General features: G+C 40.3%; 1 protein-coding gene across 4 annotated transcripts in view; it reads right to left on the reverse strand.

The window, feature by feature from the left end:
• cadps2 (Ca++-dependent secretion activator 2) overlaps nucleotides 1–25,688 on the reverse strand; it is a 191,916-nt gene that overhangs the window by 79,315 nt on the left and 86,913 nt on the right. For all 4 annotated transcript variants that reach the window (XM_076886194.1, XM_004556192.3, XM_076886195.1 and 1 more), the window contains exon 13: nucleotides 17,535–17,722. In XM_076886194.1, coding sequence (XP_076742309.1) covers nucleotides 17,535–17,722 — 188 coding nt within the window. The remainder of the gene's footprint in view (nucleotides 1–17,534; nucleotides 17,723–25,688) is intronic.

Here is a 25,688-nt window from a genome sequence, read left to right on the forward strand (position 1 = left end):
CATCATGACTCTCCAAAGTTGAAAATAATAGCATGACAAGAAAGCAACAAAGTCTCAAAGACAGAACTGCGGATACTGAATCATCAAGCATTAACCTCCTGAGAAGCATAAATGTGACAATAATAAATTTACTTTACTTTACTCAGAAAAATGTTTTTCTACAGCAGAGTTGTGGAAAGGACACCAGTGAACACAATGATGGAAGAAAACAAAAGAGAAATGAAACTAAATTATATTTTTATTCTCTGATGTTCAATAGTGCCACCTGCTCTCTTGTAGAAAAAAATATGTTTAATTTAAAAAAGGAAAGAAAATTTAATTCAGTATATAGCATGAATAATATAAACATAAATATTTCATATAATATAAAATAAGTAAAACTACTTAGCATTACAAATACAGACTTTTAAATTAATAAAGATGTCAGTAGTTACTTATAAGGGGTTCAAATTAAACACATTTAAAAAGATTTTTTTTAAACTAAAACAATTACATAAATTAATTAAATAACTTTTTTCTTTTAAAGCAAAGACATGCAAAGTTAACTAAAATCCGATTCAGTGTTATTCACAGCCCGGGGAAGGTGGAAGTTGCAGAGGTGGTGGTGGATAACAACAGGACGTTGTCATGTATTGTGAGAGAACATCAGTGCCACTCTTCAGCTCCACTCAACTCAATTCAATCAGTAATGAGAAGCAGCTTTCTTTGCACAACAGCACTTGTTAGCACAACTTGTAAACCCTGTTGTTCCCCAAATCTTTCAATTCATCACAACTCCCCCACCGCACTGCTCACAACCTTATTTAACAAGCACCAGTTAATCCTGAGGGAACAGAAAGCAGAGCCATTGTGAGGGGGGCGTGTGTGTTCACTCATGTAAAAATTTGCTTTCATGCTGAAGAAGCCAAGGGTCTCATTGCACAAATGAAGATGTGAAGACTGTGATGGGAGCAAGATGCATGATAGAGGGACTGCCTGAGGCTCCAAGCCCCCACAGTTATTGCCAGCTGTTCTGTAATCTGAGTTGTTCATCTTGCTCAAACAATCAATCTGCATCCCAGAGAAAGATGACAGAAAATAAAAATGGCTGTAGAGTTTTGCAGCTCTTGCCTTTTTGTAACAAGACTATATGAATAGTTTGAAGGTCAGGTGGTTTTTTTATATTGAGTTGCTGTTTTTAACATATTAGACATCTATCTTGGTGCATAATTTGTCATATTTGACTATAATACACAAAACCTCAGGAGCTGAGCAACAAATCTCAGCACACAGATACATTTTAGGTTCCTAAAGGTTCTTATTTAGATATTATGTTGTCTTCATACTGCCAAAAAGGCAAAACAGCCTCTACTATTCTCCATCTGATGTAGCTCAGGAGGTAGCGAAGATCTGCTAACTGGAAGGTTGGTGGTTCGATGCTCGATGATATTTAGGCATACATTTCTGCATGCCTAAATATCATCGGGTAAGACTATGAACCCTGAGTTGCTCGCGAATGCTCCCTTTAGAATAAATGTGTGTGAATATTAGCTAGCTCTTAGGTGGAGAGAAAAGTGCTTGTACGAATGGGTGAATGAGACATGTTGTATAAAGCACTTTGAGTGTTCAGTTCAGTTCAGTTCATTTTTATTTCAAACATTTCAAACATGTGCCTTCACAATCATTACAAAATATCATTCCATTATTTGTTTGAAAAGGAGTAGGCTGAAGTATTTACTTATTTGTCCCTACCCCCTCAAGTTTTACCTCTCAGTATGAACCTGACCCAGTATGAACCTTCCAGATCCCTCAGGCCATCTGGATCCGGTCTTTTATCAGTTCCCAGAGTCAGAACCAGACACGGAGAAGCTGCATTCAGCTTTTATGCTCCTTATATCTGGAACAAACTCCCAGAAAGCCTCAGATCAGCTGAAACACTCAGTTTATTTAAATCCAGGTTGAAGACTCACCTATTCTCAGCTGCATTTGAATAAAGCACCAAATCCACACTTTTAAGCTTAAATTTCAAAACTTACATTTAACTACTGATCTTATCTATTTCTGATTTTATCTGTTTTGATTTTATATACTGTTTTGTTTGTTTGTTAAGCTTAAATTTCAAAACTTACATTAACTACTGATTTTATCTACTGTTCTGATTTTATCTGTTTTGATTTTATATACTGGTTTGTTTGTTTGTTTGTTTGTTTGTTTGTTTGTTTGTTTGTTAAGTGGGTTTAGAGCTCTGGGTAGCTCCCCAGCTGGGTCTAGACTGGGTCTAGAGAGTATTTTAAATTCAGGGAATTTAAAATAGAAAGTAGCTCGTCCACAGAAGGACTGGTAGCTCCCCTTACGATAAGGGTTCAGATCGCGCGAACAGGTGTGGGATTAGAGCTCTGGGTAGCTCCCCAAGTGGGTCTAGACTGGGTCTAGAGATTTTAAATTCAGGGAATTTAAAATAGAAAGTAGCTCGTCCACAGAAGGACTGGTAGCTCCCCTTACGATAAGAGTTCAGATCGCGCGAACAGGTGTGAAATGTGTGTGTTTAGTTAGTTAGTTAGTTGGTTTTAATCAATTTTAAATCATGCTTTTTATTTGTTTTTGTTTCTAATGTCTCTGTAAAGCACTTTGAATCACCTTGTTGTTGAATTGTGTTATACAAATAAATTTGCCTTGCCTTGCCTTGCCTCTCATTCATTTAATTTTTTTTTGTCTTAAATTAAACAAACAACATATGAAACATATGAAGTAAAACAAAACATAACATACATAAATCAAAACAAGAAATTAGCAAGCCCCACCACAGTATAGTTTCTTTCATATGAAAAATACAGAATGTGTATATTTGCAGATACACAAGTTATGGAAAAACAACAAACCAAAACAAAACAAAAAAAACAAAAAAGAACCGCAACACCATTTCCAGCAACATTACCGTCCTGAGTGTTCACGTAGAGTAGAAAAGTGCTATGTAAGAAAGAGTCCATTTACCATTTATAAAAGCATCATATCTTTTTTATTTCACAATACTAACATCTAATTTAAAAAGGTTGAATTATGCATGTTAGTTTGCCTGGAAACCAACTTACAATTGGTGGCTTACAGGCAATATTTTACAGGCAAGTCCAATGAATAGCTTAAAATGATACAAAAGTAAGTGGTGAACTGCCAGAGGTTAAAAAAAAGGTAAGGTTACTCAAAACTGAAAAATATTGTGTATTTCATAATTATACCAAAAAACAAAACAAAAAAAACCCCAGCAACACAAAATGGGTTAACAGTTTAAATCTGTTCTGCACCAATAGAGGTTGATCAAGCCTTGAAAGCTGGTGCTACTAATTCCTACAGGTGTTCCAACTTTTTGGGATTACTTACAACCCACTCTGTCTGCATAAAAGCAGTGCTGGAACACACTGTGGTACCATACCCATCAGTGAGCCTCAGCTGAACAGCATTGTGCTGCAGAAAGTAGTGTGTAGCTATAAAAATGGCGAGAAAAAGGCAATTAACAATGGAAGAGAGACAGACCATTATAACACTTAAAAATATAGATCTTTCCTACAGAGAAATTGTGTCAGTGATTCCAGTTTCCCTCAGCATCAAAAAGCACTCAGAAACTACTTGCTCTCAGGCTAGAGCAATAACTACCATTGTTAATTTCTCCAGATCAGAGAGGTTTCGTGAAGGGTATGCATGGTTTTTTCAACCTGCGCAGGTTTTTAAACATATTACACACCAAGTCAACTACAACCCCTGAAATTGCCTTATTACTCGATGCTGAGAAGGCATTTGACCGGGTGGAGTGGGATTATCTGTTTTATACTCTACATAAATTTGGATTTGGCCCTAATTTCATTTCATGGATTCAGTTACTTTACTCCTCACCTTTGGCACGTGTTAGAACAAATTCGTTGTTCTCTTCTTATTTCCCACTTCTCCGTGGTACGAGACAAGGTTGTCCCTTATCCCCTCTTCTTTTTGCATTATCTATTGAACCATTGGCGATTAAACTGCGAGCTGACAGTTGCATTAAGGGCATCTTCAGAGGTGACCAGGAACACAAAATATCCTTATATGCTGACGACCTCCTGCTGTATATGTCAGAGCCTTTATGCTCTCTTCCCCGTGCTCTTGCCATTTTTGAATGTTTTGGTAATATTTCAGGTTACAAGTTGAACCTGCATAAAAGTGCACTTCTCTGTGTCAACTCTATAGCCAGGAAGATTTCATTTGCAGATTTTCAATTTAACGTTAAATCAGGGTATGTGACCTATCTGGGGGTTAAGGTTACCCATTCATACAAAGGTCTTTATGAAAGAAACTTTGTCCCGCTGCTTAAGAATACTGAGACAGATCTTCAGAGGTGGAACAATTTACCACTGTCATTAACTGGCCGCATCAATTCTATCAAAATGAACATACTTCCCAAGTTCCTTTATTTGTTTCAATGTATCCCATGCTACTTACCCAATAAGTATTTTATAACACTGAATAAGCATATCTCTGCATTTATTTGAAATGGCAAAAGTCCACGAATTCGTAAAGATTTCATGCAGAGGACTAGGCCAATGGGTGGATTAGCCTTGCCAAACTTTCAGTCTTATTATTGGGCAGCAAATATTCGAAATATGCTGTACTGGATGAGTAATTTTACTACAGAGACTCCAGCTTGGCTCCAAATTGAGTCATCCAATTGTGGCAAAATTTGCCTATCGGCTTTGTTGAGTTCAGCTCTCCCATTAGAACTATACACCTACAGGGAGTGCAGAATTATTAGGCAAGTTGTATTTTTGAGGAATAATTTTATTACTGAACAACAACCATGTTCTCAATGAACCCAAAAAACTCATTAATATCAAAGCTGAATGTTTTTGGAAGTAGTTTTTAGTTTGTTTTTAGTTTGAGCTATTTTAGGGGGATATCTGTGTGTGCAGGTGACTATTACTGTGCATAATTATTAGGCAACTTAACAAAAAACAAATATATACCCATTTCAATTATTTATTTTTACCAGTGAAACCAATATAACATCTCCACATTCACAAATATACATTTCTGACATTCAAAAACAAAACAAAAACAAATCAGCGACCAATATAGCCACTGTAAAATTATGATATTATTTTATGCCATGTTAGACCCCGAAATAAAGATTGTGAATTATTATGTAGTTTAAGTTGGCATTATTCTCCTGAATTAGAAGAAGGTGATAATTATTGCAGTATTTAAACTGATTTGCATTGCATTAGACTGCTGATTTATTGTGAATGAATGATATTGTTTATGATGCATTATACTGTTGAGTTATAAGAAATACTGTTCGCAGAAAGTCATCGCCTTATTTGTCTGATTAGAAGAGAATAGAACATGCTGGAGTTTTCTGCCCCATCTCAGCACGAGCAGATAAACAGGGAGCCAAGGTCGTAGCTTAGGCGCCGTGTGAGAGAAAGAATGTCAATGTTTAGGCTTTTATGATAAGATGGGAGAACCAGAGGCTATAAGAGTTTGAGCAATGCTCCACCACTTTGAGATTTGAGGCTGTCTGCATCAGTGTCCATCTCCCACGTGTGTGATCATTAAATCATCGTTTGACTCAACCCGACCGGACCAGTGTTGTTATTGTGGTTTTTCTCTTGTCTCCATCCCCAATATTTTGAACCTTAACACCACCTTTCTTTGCAAGGACACTCAAAAGCCTGCCATCCATGGATTCTGTCAGTGTTTTGATCTGTTCACCATCAACATTGCGTGCAGCAGCAACCACAGCCTCCCAGACACTGTTCAGAGAGGTGTACTGTTTTCCCTCCTTGTAAATCTCACATTTGATGATGGACCACAGGTTCTCAATGGGGTTCAGATCAGGTGAACAAGGTGGCCATGTCATTAGTTTTTCTTCTTTTATACCCTTTCTTGCCAGCCACGCTGTGGAGTACTTGGACGCGTGTGATGGAGCATTGTCCTGCATGAAAATCATGTTTTTCTTGAAGGATGCAGACTTCTTCCTGTACCACTGCTTGAAGAAGGTGTCTTCCAGAAACTGGCAGTAGGACTGGGAGTTGAGCTTGACTCCATCCTCAACCCAAAAAGGCCCCACAAGCTCATCTTTGATGATACCAGTCCAAACCAGTACTCCACCTCCACCTTGCTGGCGTCTGAGTCGGACTGGAGCTCTCTGCCCTTTACCAATCCAGCCACGGGCCCATCCATCTGGCCCATCAAGACTCACTCTCATTTCATCAGTCCATAAAACCTTAGAAAAACCAGTCTTGAGATATTTCTTGGCCCAGTCTTGACGTTTCAGCTTGTGTGTCTTGTTCAGTGGTGGTCGTCTTTCAGCCTTTCTTACCTTGGCCATGTCTCTGAGTATTGCACACCTTGTGCTTTTGGGCACTCCAGTGATGTTGCAGCTCTGAAATATGGCCAAACTGGTGGCAAGTGGCATCTTAGCAGCTGCACGCTTGACTTTTCTCACTTCATGGGCAGTTATTTGGCGCCTTGGGTTTTCCACACGCTTCTTGCGACCCTGTTGACTATTTTGAATGAAACGCTTGATTGTTCGATGATCACGCTTCAGAAGCTTTGCAATTTTGAGACTGCTGCATCCCTCTGCAAGATATCTCACTATTTTTGACTTTTCTGAGCCTGTCAAGTCCTTCTTTTGACCCATTTTGCCAAAGGAAAGGACGTTGCCTAATAATTATGCACACCTGATATAGGGTGTTGATGTCATTAGACCACACCCCTTCTCATTACACATCACCTAATATGCTTAATTGGTAGTAGGCTTTCGAGCCTATACAGCTTGGAGTAAGACAACATGCATGAAGAGGATGATGTGGACAAAATACTCATTTGCCTAATAATTCTGCACTCCCTGTATAAACGTAACCCTTTGTTGTCTGACTCGCTCAGAATCTGGGTGCAATGTAGGAAAAGGTTGGGGTTACACTTAATGTCAATTAAAGCACCTATCTGCTCAAATCCTATGTTCCCACCCTCCAGGATGGATTCTGTCGTGGTCTGGGTGGTTTTCCACAGCATCGGCTCCTCCCCACTGGGTGGAGTCTTTGTTGTTCCTCACCTGATGGCAATCATACCAGCAGTATTTATGACCGGCGCACTCAACTGGTCTTCGCCAGATTATCTGCCAACTTTAGTCAGTTCTCGGCCTCACGTCTGTTCCTTGGTGACTCATCGTGTGTATTAACCTTATTTCCTCTGTTTTCTCGTCAGCCTCTGAAACCCACCTACCAAGCTCTCCTGGATACAAGTTTGCAGCCGCCAGTAATCTCTCCCCATTTTGGAACTGCCAGTCTCTCCTGCCTGCCTCCCTGCATTGCATGCAGCACCCACCTGGACCTCTCCTGCCTCCCCCCTCCACGCAACCCCCACCTGCAAGCTTGTAAGACAGCTCAGTGTATTATCCTCAGATTCACTCGCAGCCCTCTGTGGGATTCCCCTGACTGCTCTCTCCTCTGTTTCAGTGCCCTGGCCAGCCACAGTTTCCCCTGCACAGTACCTGCACCCAGTTATCCCTGCCATCTAGTTATAGTCACAGTATTTTCTCTCGCCTCAGACATCTAGTTTATGTTCCTTAATTCTAGTCTGCAATTTCTGTTAGCCTCTGAGCATTGTAAATAAAGTCTCTTTTCGTTACACCACACCTCTGGCCTCCGGGTTTGAATCTGCACTTGAGTCCATCCCATTTCCACGGGCCACTGCGCCATGACAGATTCTGCCTTTAAAATATGGGAAAGTAATGGCCTTAGAAATATCAAAGACCTTTTTGTAGATGGGATTTTTGCCTCATTCACGCAGCTCCTGAAGCAGTTTAATGTTCCTCGGCAACATTTTTTCCGCTATCTACAAATTCGCCACTTTGTAAAGAGTGGATTTCCTTCCTGAACTACCTGAGGAAACTTCTTTGGATAAAATTATTAATATAAACGGTCATAAGAGAGGGGCGATTAAAGAAATCTGTGCTATATTATTAGATCTTCAATCTCCTTCTTCTCCATTCTTAAAGCACAGTGGGAGAGAGACCTTGGGATGACTATAACAGATGAGCTCTGGCAATCTTTTCTCCAGAGGGTACACTCTTCTTCGATATGTGCCAGGCATGGGCTCCTTCAATTCAAGGTCCTACACCGATTACATATCTCCAAGGAAACGTTAGCCAAGTTCTATCCAGGAGCTGACCCTCTGTGTAACAGATGTAAAGCAGAAACAGGTTCGCTCCTTCATACCTTTTGGACATGCCCCAATCTTCATAACTATTGGGTGGGAAAACCAGCACACTGCAGACCACGGCCTCTCTGTGTGAGGATCTAAACGTATTCTACGCTAGATTCGACACAGCGAACACCATGAGACCGGACAGTGTGCGCACCGCGGATGACGTCAGTGCGCACACTGTGTCTGAGGAGGATGTGCGGAAGTGCTTCAGGAAGGTGAACGCACGCAAAGCTACTGGTCCGGACGGGATTCCCGGCCGCGTCCTCAAGTCATGCGCGGCTCAGCTGGCTGGAGTGTTCACACACATCTTCAACCTTTCCCTCTCTCTGTCTGTAGTCCCAGCCTGCTTCAAAATGGCCACCGTCGTCCCTGTACCCAAATCCTCCACCATCTCCTCATTGAACGACTGGCGACCTGTAGCCCTGACCCCCATCGTAAGCAAATGCTTCGAGAAGCTGGCCAGGGACTTCATCTGCTCTGCACTACCCGACTCACTGGACCCTCTACAGTTCGCATACCGCCACAACAGGTCCACTGATGATGCCATAGCCCTGACACTACATACTGCCCTGTCACACCTGGAGAAGAGAGACACGTATGTGAGAATGCTGTTTGTAGATTACAGCTCAGCATTCAATACCATCGTTCCCTCGAAGCTGGACAGGAAACTGCAGGATCTAGGACTGAGCAGCTCCCTCTGCAGCTGGATCCTTAGCTTCCTGTCTGACAGACGCCAAGTGGTCAGACTGGGCAGCATCACCTCATCCCCCATCACACTGAACACTGGTGCTCCACAGGGGTGTGTACTGAGCCCTCTCCTGTACTCACTCTACACCTACGACTGCACAGCCACTAACAACTCCAACATCATTGTGAAGTTTGCGGACGACACTACAGTGGTGGGTCTTATCACCAACGGTGATGAGACGGCTTACAGGGAGGAGGTCAGCGCCCTGACCCACTGGTGTCAAGACAACCATCTCACCCTCAACGTCGCAAAGACAAAGGAGTTGATAGTGGACTTCCGGAGGTGCAGAGAAGTACACACCCCTATCACCATCAACGGCGCTGCTGTGGAGAGAGTGAGCAGCTTCCGGTTCCTTGGCGTACACCTGGCTGAGGATCTTACGTGGTCAGTACACACAAACAAAACAGTGAAGAAGGCGCAGCAGCGCCTCTTCTTTCTCAGGAGACTGAAAAGATTCGGCATGAGCCCTCGCATCCTCAGGACCTTCTATCACTGTGCCATTGAGAGCATCCTCACTGGATGCATCACCACCTGGTACGGCAACAGCACCGCCTACAACTGCAAAGCTCTCCAGCGAGTAGTGCGGTGCTCTGAACGGATAATTGGAGGTGAGCTTCCCTCCCTCCAAGACATCTACAGGAAGCGCTGCCTGAGGAAAGCGGGGAGGATCATCAAGGACTCCAGTCACCCCAGCCATAAACTGTTCAGACTGCTTCCATCAGGAAGGAGGTTCTGCAGCATCCGGTCCCGTACCAGCAGACTGAGAGACAGCTTCTTCCATCAGGCCATCAGACTGCTGAACACTTCATAGACACCTCAGCTTCACTACTGGAACTTCAACATTATGCACTCCATACTGTACAGTAATGCCACTGTTTTGCACATGTCTCAACTCTGTATATTTTTATATATTTTATTTATTGTTTACTCTATTTAATTTGTAAAATATGTGTATACACACACACACACACACACACACGTAGAAAAACATTTAGTATACACATCCAGAAATGCATATACTATTATATATTGTACATATATTTATTAGTTCAGATGTAGCCATTCTTGTATTTTGCTTGTTTACGTTATTGTATTTTGCACAACTCTGTTGCTTGTGAAGCTCGCACACAAGAATTTCACTCACATGTGCTGTACCAATGTACCTGCACATGTGATGTGACAATAAAAGTGATTTGATTTGTCTATATTTAACACTCTGTCAGAGATGTATAACGTTAAATATGATCCTTCTGCTCTAACGGCTATCTTTGGGATGATACCTCAAGACATCACTTTGCCAAAATGCTATTCGAATTCTATTGCCTTTGCTTCACTTATCGCAAGGCGCCTTATACTTTTAAGATGGAAGCAGGAAGCTCCTCCCACACATGAACAGTGGCTTGCAGAGCTCATGAGGTTTTTACATTTAGAAAAGATGAGATATACATTGGCAGGTTCAACTACCAAATTTCTTAAGGCATGGCAGCCATTCCTGATGTACATGGAAACATTTAAAATGACCACCTTGTCATCACCAGATGCCATATCTCTATATCACTATCATAGTTAACTGTACACTGAATGTCCCTTATACATTTTATTTTTATATTTGTTTGTTGTTGGGTTTTTTTTTGTTGTTTTGCAGGGGTTTCTTTGGTTTGTTTGTTTTCCTTCTCCATTTCTGTTATTTTTTGGGATATTGTAAATACTGAGCAGCAAACTACTGTATGTTCAATGTTTTGTTATTAACATGCTGCTGTGACTGAAAATAAAATTTATAATAAAAAAATAAAAAATAAATTTATTTTTTTTTAAAAGCACACAGAAACTGGGGCAAACTCTGACAGGAAAAGGTCTGGCAGACCCAAAGCCACCACTGAACCAGAGGACAAGTTTCTGTGTGATAAGCAGCTCACAGGACAACAGCTTCAAGCACAGCTTAATAGTGGTGGTAGTAAGCAAGTCTGAGTTTCAAAGACAAGACTTTGAGCTGCAGATTTGACAGGATGAGTTGCAGCAATAAAGGCATTGCTAAGATGTCAGAATAAGGCAAGAAGGCTTTCCTGGGCCATTAAACACCATCATTGGACTACTGAAGTCTGGAAGAAGGTATTACGGACCGATTAATCAAAATCTGAAATCTTTGGTTCATCACGCAGGATCTTTGTATGCCGCTAAGTAGGCGAGAGGATGGTTCCACAGTGTGTGGCATCAACTCAAACATAGAGGAGGAAGTGTGACAGTCTGGGGCTGTTTTGCTGGATCCAGGGTCACTGACTTGTACAGAGTGGGAGGCTCCCTGAACCAAAATGGCTACCACAGCATTGCAATACCCTCTGATATGTGCCTAGTTGGTCAGGGGTTCATTCTACAGCAAGATAACAACCCAAAGCATAAGTACATGCTATGCCAGAACTATCTCAGGAAAAAAGAACGAGATGGTGAGCTTGAAAACATGAAGTGGCCAGCACAGTCTCCAGACTTAAACCCATCGAGCTGGTTTGGGGTGAACTGGACAGAACAGTGAAAGCAAAGCAACCTACAAGTGCCACACATTTATATGAACTTATGTAAGAGATATGGGAAGAACTTTCTGAAGAATATTTAATGTACATTGTAGAAAGAATGCCATGAGTGTGACCGGTAGTGTATACACACACACACACACACACACACACACACACACACACACACACACACACACACACACGCAGTTGGCAGTGTAGTGTCCAAGGTGACATGGTTGAAGTCACCTGAGATAGCAATAAAGGCACTCGGGTGCTTAGTCTGTAACCGGGCTATGGCGGAGTGGGTAATGTCACATGCAGCTGTGGGGTTAGCAGAAGGAGGAGCATAAACCGCCAACAAGATTACATGAGTAAATCCCAACAGTGCACCGTTCAGTGTCCGGGCAACAAATCTGCTCTTTCATTGTTATGTGAGCAGGGTTATATCACTAGTTATTAACAAGAACGGCAAGCCCTCCTTTCTGCTCACCACTGGCTGCACTGTCCCTGTCGGCCTGAACAGCTGCTCCAGACCTTCTGCAGATGTGTTGTGATCAGGCATATCCTGATGACAGACATGTTTTGTACCTCTTTCTCTGTTTAGGCCTCTGCTATCTCGCCGTCTCCCTCCTTCTCTTCTTCTGTCCTCCACCTCTGCATCCATGGTGTATTTTTCTCCAGATTTCAGCCGGTATATCCATGGTTCTGGCTGGTTAGCTGGCTGGCATCAGGGTGATCAGCTGATCTCTGGAGTAAACAAAGTGTGCGGTGTGTAGCTGCTGCGCCACGGTCCCATTCCTCAATGAAAGTAACAGTTCCACGGTAACAAGGAGAACCAAAACGAGCTCGATCCACATTTTTGAAAAGAAAGATATTAAAACAAACTCTCTAAAATACTAAGTAAAAAACTAAGAAAAAAAGCAAGAAAAGTAAAAGTAAAGAGAAAAAAACAGGATCAACTGAAAAAACAGGCTGCATGTGAGTTGATCCATGTGTGCTTCTGATTACATAGTAAAGCATAAAATTATTTAAATCAAACTAATTTTTCAGCATCATACACAGGATGTTTCTAATTTAAGAGGAAAAAATGGAAGAAAACATTTTAATTTTAGCAGCATTGTGCAGATGACAGAAAGGATTCAATCACAGTCAGTTAACGAGCACACTGAAGGGTATATCCTGGTTACAAATGACTTCAAGATTCCTCACAATGTCATTATATACAGAGGCCAAGGCAATGCCATTCAGAGTAGGTACCTGCTTAGAAACCATGTTTCTAAGACTTTTAGAAACAAGTTTTGTCTGAATTCAGAAAAAAGGAAATCAGAGGTCATCAGACCTTTAGTACTACTTCCAGCAGAGAACCTCATGGAAAAGGAAAACTATAAATCTCTGTGTGTAAAGAAAACTCCCCGCATGAGAAATCTTTAGAGGAATTACTTTAGGTAGGAAATACCCTCAAAACTAACTCCTGTAAGTAACAGCAGTTATTCAAGTTGCTGTTCTTAATGATATCTGTGTCCTGAGCCACAGCGGTACACATAAACGGGGTAGGTTGCATCAGGAAGGCCATCTGGTGTAAAATCTTTGCCAGATCAAACATGCAGCTCATCAAGAATAAGATTTTGTTACTGGATCGGTCAGGCACAAGTTAACAACTATTCAGTCAACCAATTCTTTCCATTCTGGTTGCTTCCATTAAAAATCTTCAACATCTTCAGCTCTGCTATTTCCAAGTCAGCCTCTCGTCTTTTTGTTAGTGCCACCGTCTCCAAATCATAAATCATGGCATGTTTCACTATTATTTTATCAACCTTCCCTTTCACTGCTATCCTTCTGTCAAAGATCACCTCTAATATATGCCTTCAACCACTGCCTACACTCTCTTCTTCGCCTCTCTTGTGCACTGTCCATTGCTTTGGATAATTGACCCCAGATACTTAAACTTGTCCACCTTCACTACCTCTACTTACATCTTTACTACACCTTCTCATTCACACATATGTGTTCTTCTCACTTTTAGGACTGTATAAAACAATCTGGTTAAAAAGTCCACCGGCCTTTCTCCTAAACATTTCCATACCTTCAAACCTGAACCAAGTGTCTTTCCACTCTACATCCTCTTGATTGTCGTCCTCATTTCCTCCTTACTAATCCTCTGCACTTCCTGGTTCTTTAATGTCCAGCCTGACATTTTTTGAAGGGCGCATTTGAAGATCGATTAAGCCACATCGAGGCAACATAAGCTGTAAAATTCCAAATGCAGTCTAAACAGTCTAAACAAAGCTATCAAGGAATAACATTTCACAAGTTATGTTACATATGTGACAATAGTGAAACAGGCCCCATTGTTTAGGTTTTAAAGCTTTACTTTAAAACCTAAACAATACGAAAACTGACTTTAATATTTCAGAGTTTGTTGCAATTTTATGCGTAATTAATATAATAATATTTCCTATTTTTCATTTACATGAATATCACTTTTAACGTCCTTGACTAAAGCAGTTTGATACCAAAGTCTGTTTGGCAGTATGAAGCCAGTCAAGTGTTCCCATAACTGTCAAAACATTGCCTAATTCAAAACAACTCAGACAAAATAACTGATTTTTTTCCAATCAATAAGGTTGAATGTGAATGCACCATGCCAGCAGATTTGTTGTCTGTGTGCACTTTCTGTAACATTTCCATGAAAACTTTACAACAAATAAAAAAGCAAGCACAAAGGCACAGAAAAATCTCTTTTAAATGGGGTCTTTAGTGGTTACTAAAATCAATTCAGTGAGTTGGAAGCTGACATATTTTCTCTGATACTCACAAAGAGATCATCAAGAGCTTTCAAATGATACGAGAAACTGAATTTTCCCAGCAAATGTCACTCAAACCCTCTGAATGAAATTACAGCTGAAAACAAATCAGACGGGGCACAGGTTGGCAAGAAGCCAAACTCAAAATGTGCCGAGCTGAGAGAAACACAACACAAAGCGGTGTTTGGTTTGGTAGCACTCAAGGCAGAGTGTTGAGTGACAGCTTGTCGGGGCTTAGATGTATTGTTGCTGCTAAATGAAGCAAGTGCAATGGAGGCGAGGCTGCTGTCAATGCTTCTCTGGGGTTGGGGATGGTGATGGGGAGATGTATCCCTGTAGACTTAAGTTTGTGTGTTTGCTTTCAGTTTGGCTCAAGTGAAAACAATAAGTACTACATCTGCCTGCGGGATCCAACTAACCCTCTGGCTCTTTAGTGATGATGTCAGTTGACAAGAGTTGTCATGAGTCGAGCTTGCTGAGCGGCATGGCAGAGCACTGGGTGTAGATGCCACTTCACCTTACATTTGTAGAAAGGAGATGAGGCCGAGTGGCATGTGATTCTGTTTGTCACCTACCTCCTCTCCTATTTACGTCTGTGTAGATGGAGAGGATTGTTGTTTAAAGGGTTGGGGGAGGTAAAAGCTGCTGTCACATCCTGTGTTGCTGCGGTGTAGATGGCTCTGAGCAGAAGAGATCTCAACTGACAGGTGACTCCCGCTGGCTCTGATAATGCTCCTTTAAACTCGATCCTGATTCAAATCCATCTCATCAAACTTACGCAAACCTTCAAACAAGTCATCTCAGAGTTCCTTTTGAAGCCGGCTAAAGTTTGACTGTTTTATCAAACACACAGCACAAGTTATTGATTTAAAGGTCAGACACAATTGATTATGTTGTATTTTACAAAATTTGTGTAGTGTAGTGACACTTTGGCTCCCATTATCATAAGGGACAGGGCCTGTAAATAAACACTTCCACGAGGAACTTAGCTACAACTGGGAGGATTAGAGATGCTGTAGCTTAGACACTTGCTTCTTTGCTTTTTTGATGCAGGAAACCGCTTTATTCCAAAGATGCAACCATTAGCCCCACAATGTTCACCAAATTTAGATGGATCCAATTTGATTCTGTCATAGCAGACAAGGTACAGCTTCCTGACACTGCATATCAGGAAGATGTTTGCACTGTTATTGTTGTAAATTGTGAAAAACGTGCAATATTTGCTCACATCTCTTAAGACTAAAAGGTTATTATAAAGGCATTAACATATAACTGAACACTACTGTTTAATCCTGTAAGTTATAATACTGTTTTATAGTTTCTTCACAAAGGCTGCAAAGCAGGAAAATCAAACCTTACAAAATTGCTTTGTTGTTTTTCATTACTTAAAAAAATAAAACACAGTCATAGTGTCATTTAAGCCACTAAAATAGAGACATAAGCTGCAAACATGTTTTCAATTTGCCATAAAAATGAAAAAAGCCACTAAAACAATAAAACGATAAAACGATAAGACATGAGAAAATAACTTTTAGTTTGGAATTAAATTGTGAGAAGAAATAGGTTAATGGCCGACCCTTCAGAATAAATTATCATTCATAAAGGAGAGAAAAACTAGCTGTTAACAAGAACTGTTAAATCACAACTGAGGTGGAGCTACTATACAAAAATGAAACAAGGAAAAGTATATAAAGAGTGTTCTGGAAGTAAAGCTGAAGGTGTGATGTTGACTGTTGTCAGCGCATTAGCCCCACAAGTGGGATTAGTGGCAGAAAGTATTCCTGGTGGAAAGAGTGATGATTGGACAGACTTCAGTGGACATGTAGGTGAAGCGAACACAGGTGATGATTAGGTCTTGGGTTGGTATGGTGTTAAGGTGAGGAATGTGGAGGCAGATGAATTTTGCGAAAAGAACAGAAATGGCTGTGGTAGTGAGGGAAACTGCCAAGAAGATATGTAGTGTATGCTGTGGACGGAGGATAGAAGACAAAGCAAAGCTAAAGTGGGATAGTCGAAGAGATGAAGAAAGTAGACAAGCTGTTTATTGAGTTGAGCATAAGGTTGAACATAAAGAAAGGAGTAAAGATGGAACTGTACTAACAAGAGAAGAGACTGTGCTGAGAAGATGGAAGGAGTACTTTGATGGGGGAGATGAATGAAGAGAATAAGAGAGAGAGCAGGATTGATGGAGAAAAAAACAGGACGAAGAGGGTAAGTAAGGTGAAAGTAAGGGCAGCTATGAAGAGAATGAAAAGTGGAAAACCACTGAGAATATTTATGAATGCAATTAAGTAGGACTGAACTGAATGCTAGGGTGAGATGGAGGCAGCTGATCCACTGTGGTGAACCCTAAAAGGACTATGTGAAAGAACAAGAAGAAAGATTAGTGCAAAGCAAAAGAGTACGACTGCTTTAAGAAGTCGTGAAATATATATTTATATAGTTTTTCAGAGATAAGAGTCACAAAGTGCCTTACAAAAGCTAATATAGAAAGGTATAATTAAACGGGAATACAATTTTTATAATTAGGAAATTAAAAAGTAAAAGAAGCAGAAATAAAGCCAATATAAAAGAATAAGGGATAAATACAGAAACATGAATAAAAATGACCAAAACTGAGGTGCCTTTAACAATACGTAGAGGAAAAAACAGCAGCGTCTGTGATTTTAGCAAACAATTAAGAGAAAAAAAAAGGATTTTTGTTTATATTCAACTACTGAAGCTCTCTAACAACCATAAGGAATTGTGACTCTGGTTCATCAGGAGCAAAGATAAACATTGTGATATCATAAAACACACACACAAAAGTTCACAAAGGGTGTTAGGGGTGGATGTGCAGCTCGAGTTTGCTACCCACACACAGTGCTGGCATTGGTATACTTTAATCCCTGCAGTCCCAAAACCTAACATCTTAGCAAGCACCAGACTACTTTACATGGAATTATCTATTCCATATAAATATTTGACATATCTGAAATTCCCAAATGGAAATCTTGAAGAACTGTAAGCTAAAATGTATGTTAGAGATTTGATTTTAAAGTTAACATCTTCTAGTTTCCTAAACTATGCTTATTTACCATGTGGATAAAATAAAACCTAGCCCTAACAATAGCACTAAGTGATTTGCCACCAAGCGAGTGGATGTTAAGTGATCAACATTTGTTACCATCTATGCTCTTATTTAGACCTTTTCATTCTGTAGAAATGAGACAAAGATCTCCATGCCTGTGGAGTGCAGTTACTCTAATGATTCCTAACTACCTGTTTCCGTGGACGTGGGAGGCGCAGAAGGCATAGCTGTAGTGTAGCAGCATTGGGTCGACGAGAGCATTGTTCTCCGAATAATCCATCAGCTCCTTCAGGTAGCTCAGATGGCGGTGGCAGCCTCGAACACCATACCGAGCACAGTACTCATCCAGGACAAACACCTGACCAGGACTGAACCAGCCCTAAAGATAAAATACATGCACACCAGACAGATAAGTTAAAACAAACCAACAAAGATTGGCTAATAAAGCGTCAGACCTTAGTGACGTGTACGGGTTATTTAGACTAATTTTGCCTTCTTTTTTGGAGAACTTCCACAGATTAAACATTTCTTTCAAGCCACTCATCTTATCAAACTTAACATCCGCTAGATAAAGTTTAAAGTATAGTTTAAAATGATATTGAAACGATTTTCAAAATCAAGACGGGGGGGGGGGCAGTTGTGGTGTCTGATGAGGACTCATCTGATGCCTCTGCTACTTCAGGTTTACCTGCAGTTTTTCACAAACCTGTCCATGCCTTACTATCAGCATAGAACAATGCATTAGTTTTATTTTTCCTCCTTGCACCTCCCTTTATAAAACTTTTTAAATTAATCTATAGACTTTATTATCATTTCAGTGCTTTTCAATCGTAAAACAATAAATTGATGTTACATTTTTGTAAATATTCTTTGTTTATCAAACATATGAGTGTTGGGATCCTTATAGCCAAAATGCATGACTAATAAAAGATAATTTATGTGAATGATTTTATTGTTTTAAGAAAGATAAACCTAGGACTTGAGAGAAAACACAGTTTGTTCCAAAGTTTAGACATGGCTGAACATCCTCTTCACAAATTCCTGTAACTGTGGGAGATGCAAAACAAAATGCCACAATTAGGCACTACAAACTCAAAAATACTACAATTAAGAACCAGTCCAAAGGTTAACTCTTCTATTATTAATTCTCTGCTAGAATTTAAAAAGATAAAAAGCAGGAAAAAGGTGTGGAACAACTGGAACATCTTGAGATGTTCATTAGCTCAGTCATCTCGCACATAATCACTAAATTAGGCATGAAGCTTACAACAGTAATTAGGATTCCTAACAGAAGGAACATTAACAAATTAGCGCCTCTAGTGAGCTGACAGTCCCCCCCCCAAAACACACACACACACACACACACACACAGCTCTTCACCAGGCAACAAGCAACTCAGGAGAGAAGACAACCAGGAGAGAAACAGTTTCACCTTCAACACAGGTTGCGTCTGTACTGGATTACCTGTCATTTGAAAGTCAAAAGAGTCCGTTTGTATAGCAAAATGACAGTGGGTAGATCAAATGTTTCTTTTAATAAAATAAAGTGATATTGTCTAAAATTCAAATACATGAAATTGTAAAGTGAAGGTTGTTCTTTTGTTTGATTGTGCTTCTGTGAAATAGTTTTTCTTCCAGCTCAGCCACTTTAGGATACAAAATGTTACAGAAATGTCATGACTTTATACTTTGATTTCAAAGACTCTTTGAAAAACTAGGCGAGAGATCACTGGTTGAAATACACTGAATCTTTTGCGAATTAAGAATAAATAGCATTCGTGCCTTGATGATTCTGTAACTCACTTGGGAAGAATACTTTTTTCAATGTTCATTTGTTCATTTAAAAAAAAAAAAGGTTCCAGTCTGTGTAGAGTTTGCGTATTTGCATATTGTTGTGATTAAGCCGAAAGAGGCAAAGATTTATGCTGACATTCAGTGTTAAGACGTGACTGATATTGAAAGAAAAATCAAGTAAAATGAGAAAAGGCAGAAATGAATGGTCTTTCCAAATAGAGCAGGGCGATATGGCCATAAATATTTATCACGATATATATTTGAAAATTTGCGATAACGATATATATATATAATAATATAACGATATATAATTGATGCGAGACAAAATACAACTACACAACATTACTAGCGCAAAAAGACAACCTTCCATTTATTTTCACTTAAACAAGAAGCTGGTTTTTATGTACATTAAAGCTTTATAAAAATGTAACAGTGCAAATGCAAATTCCTTGCTGAAAGTTTAACCAAAAGGCATTTCCAGTAGAAATGGGCTGACATATCCTGAGCATAACCATGTATAATATCCACTGAAGTTAAAAAGAGGTGCTTTGCAACATTAAACTGCAGTGTGCAGTACGTATTTTTCGGACCATAAGGTGCACAGGATTATAAGGCACATTAAGTGAAACAAAGCAGTCAGATAAATCAAACTTTATTAAACTCATTCTTCTTGCTTCCTCCACTTCTGTACCATTGATTCATTAATGTTGAATTCTCTGGCAGCTGCTCTATTCCCATGTTGTTGCAGTATATTAATGACTAACCTCGTATTGTGGATGGATTATCTCAGTTGTTCTCCTGACTGAAGTTTGGTCCGTTTACAGCATCCTGCCATGCGATTGCATTTGTCTCTAACTATCAGGAACCTTAACGTTAACTTTTATAAGTGGAAAAGTGTTAGTGTTCGTCCTCCAGCTTCACTGTGTATGTTATGCTAACATAGCTGTGTCGCTAGCGATCACGTAGCACATCATTATATACCAGCTAGCCCAACTTCAGTAACCCTACAAACGTCACTGCTATTTAGTTTCCTCTCTTCATTTATGTTGGAAGTGATAGCAGAGCTGTACGTTTGAATTTTTTCAGAAATCTCTCAGTCAGAACATGCAATATCATGCTTAGGTAACTAGCAAAACTAGCGAGCTAACTCCCGCTAGCTTCCTGCTAACTTCTAACTCCGTTAAATGTAATAACTTTTGTTTTCATAGATGCCTGGAAGTTAAACTTCATAGTTACACCTGCTAAAGCAGCAATGCTGATCGTTTTATTAAAGATGAAAGAATTTAGACAGTTTTTAACTCTCAGTGATGCTGCAGTGTTTGTTTGACCTGAAGCATACGGAGTTACCCAGATTACTCCCAGATTTAAGAGCATCTTAGTCCGACAAATACGACAATAACGACGGCCGCTTGCATGACTGCTCCCCTACCCATCTCTCAAACACAATCTCAAGGGGGGATGAGTCGGACTACAGAGATGAGGTTAACAGACTGACTGAGTGGTGTTCAGTTAACAACCTCCAACTGATCACCATGAAAACTAAAGAACTTATCTTGGACTTCAGGAAGGGCAGAGCAGACCCGGCCCCACTTTACATTCACGGGAACTGTGTGGAGAGGGTACGCTCCATGAGGTTTCTGGGCGTGCAGACCTCTGATGACCTCTCCTGGACTGCAAATACCACGGCAGTGGTAAAAAAGGCCCAGCAACATCTCCACTTTCTGAGAGTGCTCAGGAGGAACAACCTGGAGGAGAGGCTGCTGGTGACATTTTACAGAGCCACCATAGAGAGCATCCTAACGTACGGCATAACAACATGGTATGCAGGGTGCTCAGCTGCGGACAGGAAAGTACTGCAGAGGGTCATCAACACAGCCCAGAAGATCACTGGCTGCTCTCTGGCCAGCCTGGAGGTCATTGCAAACTCTCGGTACCTCAGCAGAGCTGGCAATATCATCAAGGACCACTCTCACCCCAGCAATCAACAGTTTGAACTATTACTGTCAGGCCGACGGTACAGGTCACATAAAACCAGGACAAACAGATTCAGGGATAGCTTCTTTCCCAGAGCTATCACCGTAGTAAATAAGCACAAAAACAATTGAACCTGCTTAGCTATACCATACCGTCACTGCCATTATATCATGCTGCTATTCATACTGTCATTATATTAATGCTGCTATGCTGTATATATCTTACTTACTATTGTTTGAATACTTGTGATTGTTTTATTGTACTTTTTATATTTTACATTATATTTATTATTGAATCTTGCACCAAGGGAGTGGCACTCCAATTTCGTTGTACTCTGTACAATGACAATAAAGGCAATTCTATTCTATTCTATGTTCTGCAAAAAAATGTGCTTTGTTGTGTATCTGACGGACAAACACCAAACCAGTTCCACATCACTGAAGTTGCACCATTTTCACAAACCAATTCTGGTTCATCTGTTTCACTCAACAATCGGCCATGTGCGTATTAAAACAAAGGCACTGCGCATGCGCGTTTTACTCATATTCTATCGCGATATTTTATTTTCCTATCGTTGCCTAACATTATACTGGTATTACCGTGAACGGTATAATATGGCCCAGCCCTATTTCCAAAGACATTTTATACTGAAACTTGTTATATTCAAAGATAACACAGTCAAAAAGGTATGTATGGTAGTACACAAACTTCAACCGCTCCAGAACGTTTGGCCACCACACGCAGCCATTTATTTGTCAAGTCTCTGGAAAAGAGTTCAAAGAATACACAGTGTGTAAGTGGGTGCTTGGTCTCTAAGGTTGAACCCACTAGGCAGTACCTTCAACAAGGCCAAACAGAGTACTTTCAGGAGGGAAGCGCTGATCCAATTTGTCTGATCCATTCATTTCAGTTCTATATTTTTCCTGTTTATGTCACCATGCAACAGCTGCAGCTAAGTAGCATGAAGGATGCTTAAGGGTCAGCAGTTTGGATATACTACACCAACAGCTTCTACATGTTTTTATCTTATACCTGGTATGGAATTAGAGTAGTGAGAATGAATATGAGGTAACCTCTCCTGCTAGGTGCTAGATGTGAGAATGGGCAACTTCTACTCCACTACTACTCACAGTGAGCCTCCTAAAAGTATTGGTTGAATTTGAAAATTCACTATGAACACCATTCAATTCATAAACCACAAAAAAGAGGGTTTTTTTTTTTTTTTTACATCTTTCCAAAAGAAGATGCAAGAAATTATTTATGTTGACTTAAAAAAAATCTGCTTGAAAGATCATTTAAGGATTTGAAATGAAAACTACTTCCAGTTTTTTTATTTAGAGTCTAAGTGACATGCTGTTTCTTGTCAGGTTTAACTGGACCTGACAGAGCCCCCTCACCCCCAACCCACCCACCCAAACTCTCAGTTTGTTTGTCACTTCTTCAATTTCTTCATTTTTCTTTCCGTCTGTGGACTTGAGCTATTAATATCGCACCACGGAAGGAGAGAGAGAGGGTCTTGTCGGCAGGCGTTAAGCGACAAGATGTTCCTCTGTGACAAACAGATGGCACACTCCAGTCTTGGCACTAACAGCTCAATTAGCAGCTAACGAGCCGACTGCCTTGTTAGCTCCATCAGCCGTGGCTGCCTATCTCCATGTCAGAGCGCCAACGTCCGCCACCCCCTCTGAGGGATGACATGACCCATGAGGAGTCAAAGCAGTGTGGCAGCTCTGAAGTAGCGAACAGCTTGGCTTTTCATCACCTTACTACAGATGGAAAGCTGAGAGTAAAATGCTAAGGATTTTTTACCTCAGGGTCTTGCTGACTTCTTTTTGGCCAGTTAGGCCATTTTTTAATCCAAGAATTCTTCTGACCCCACCAGACAAGAGTAGTCACTTCATCATGCAGATTTACATGGCATATGTAGAATTACATGCTCTACATATTCTTCATCAAAAATATCACTGTCTTTGTCTCACTGGGAATCCAAAACAAAGGCAAGACATGGCTGGTATTTAAGCACTACTGTTTAGTTTCTGTAACCTGTAGATATGCTTGCGTATGCCTATCAACAGCAAAGTGAAGCTGAAATGACAGCAGCTCAGCCAAACAGACCCAATAGAAGGTCTACAAGAAAAAACAAGAAGAGTTTACACACTGAATTTATTAGTTTTAGTGATTCTTCTCACAATTACTGACATGTTACTTGAGGCCTGTACCACAAAGTTGGTTCAGCATACCCATGGTATCATTAGTCAATCTGGATTCACTTACCCTAACAGTGGCAAGCGGTCACATGAAGCTAGCTATCAACTCACTAAGTTTCCCCAGGGTTTCCCTTGTACATTCACATAAAATGGGTGACGTTAGCAGAAATGACTAATCACAATTATGAATAAATGTACTGGCATTAGAGTGACTGATTTTACAAAGGAAGATGAAACTATACTATGGGGAAAAATCTGAAGAGGTTAAACAAGTAATACGACCAGCAAGGTAACTGCCAGAGACCAAGCAGCTGAGTGTGAGAGGTAAAGAGAAAAGCACTGTAGAGTAACATAGCATTAAAAGTTTGCACTTTAAGGGGTTTGGTCAGTAAGACTGGAAAACAGCTACTATATTAATCAAGTTTAGTCTATCTGAAGCCTGGAAAGAAAGCCAACAAAAATACAGACTAAGTTAACTGCCTTATCAATGTGACAATGCTATCATTCAGACATCTGATAGATTTTAATCAAAGATTTCATTAAATTAATGTTTAAAGGACAGTTTTAGTTTTTATTCTCTCAGCTGCACGCTCAGTGGTGTTTAATAGTTTGACAGTAAAGAATAAATATAAACAGAACACAGGTTTAGTCTATGTGGAAGTTTGATACAAGGTCAGCATGTACAGTGTAGGTATACTGCTTTAAGATCATATATTATTGCTTACAGAACACTAAAATTGTTCCTGGGTGAGAGAGGACAAAGAGCGATTCTGACAGGGAAAAAAAAATAATAGTGGAAAAATTTAAGGAATCCACGTCTCCCTGCCTGAGACAGGATCACCTGGTGCCTTAACCAACTAGCTATAGTCAGGCTCACCACAGTACACAGTCTGCAACCAGTTTCCTGGAGAGGTGTTGGACTCTGTTAAACTCAGGATTTGCCCTAGGTGAGAGGGGGCAGGCAGGGGTAGGTATACTTGTACGCTACATGCACATTGGGGTTTTCCTTGGTGGGCTGTTTCCCTGCGCCTCCGGGTCAGGAAATGGGTCCCTAATGTTGTTTGTGCCTATATGCGCAAGTACCCAGACTTCATAGAGTCACTGATGGAAAAGCTTGGGTGAAGTTAGACATTCCACCGCATCTCTCGAGGTTTAAAAAGTGTCCGCTTCCTCACACATAATTAATGGCAGATTTAATGCAACATTAACTCAAGCTGAATTTCTGAGAGGACTGAAAATTATAAGAGTATTTTGGGCCAATGTTCACGAACTGCCTGTAATATTGTTTCCTGTTTCTACTTGATATCTCAGTTTGTGTGCTATCAGTGACACAGCTGATATCCACAAACTAAAAGAAAAGTTTAATTTTAAATCTTAAAAAAAAGCAAAGCTACATCTTTATGTGCTGAAATCAAATGATGGCATCTGGCTGTCAGGATCTGGGCAGACTGTGTGTGTTTTTGTGTCTTCTGCTGCAGGTGATTTGGTGTGCAGACACCCTGGGGTCTGAGTACTAATTTCTGGAAATCACTTAGGGGAGCGTTTTTCCACACACACATAAAGATTTGGTCACTTTTATAGCAAGAACAAATCCAGACCTGGGTGCAGGTCCCCCGCCCCCCACCCTAGAACAGGTCACATAATGTTGCTCCTGAAGCATTCATGTTGACAGCCAACTTTGGAGTATGTCCTGTGGTGGCTTTAGTTCAGGTGGTAGAGCAGGTCACCTACTAATCGGAAAGTTGGTGGTTTGTGATCCCCATCTTCTCTAGTCTGCATGCCAAATATCCTTGGGCAAGATATTAACCCCAACTTCCTTTTTGATGGCTGTAAGTCACACACTATGAATGTTAGATAGAAAGCACTTACATAGAACGAGGACAGAAAAAAGTGCTTGTGTCAGTGGTGAATGAGGCAAGTTGTGTAAAGCGCTTTGAGTGCTCAGAGTAGTAAAGCTATATGTAAGAACCAGTCCATTTAAGATTTTTCCATTATGTGCAAGCAGTAAGTCAGGAACACAACCATCTGCCAGTTAGCTCAAGTCATCCTTGGTCCCAGATTCACCATAGCTGTACATTTCATGCCACTACCCAAGCTACCCTCAGCATTTTAAACAGCTAAAAGGTTAACCAAGCATGTGTTCAGTTTCTATGGCAACCCTAGTGACATTTTTGATATTGTGATTTTTTTTTTTCAAGCAGTCAGGTTACAAAGTATTCTAAATTATTCTTAATGAGGAATTAGGCAAAAATGTACATGTGCAGTACTCCATACAGTTTACATCCTTTTAGAGAAATATTATGCAGAATTAATATTCACTTTAGTTCAGTTCAATTCAGTTCATGTCAAATCACAAAAACAATTGCCCTAA

Source organism: Maylandia zebra, linkage group LG7 (genome assembly GCF_041146795.1).
Source record: "Maylandia zebra isolate NMK-2024a linkage group LG7, Mzebra_GT3a, whole genome shotgun sequence".
NCBI classification, from domain to species: Eukaryota; Metazoa; Chordata; class Actinopteri; order Cichliformes; family Cichlidae; genus Maylandia; species Maylandia zebra.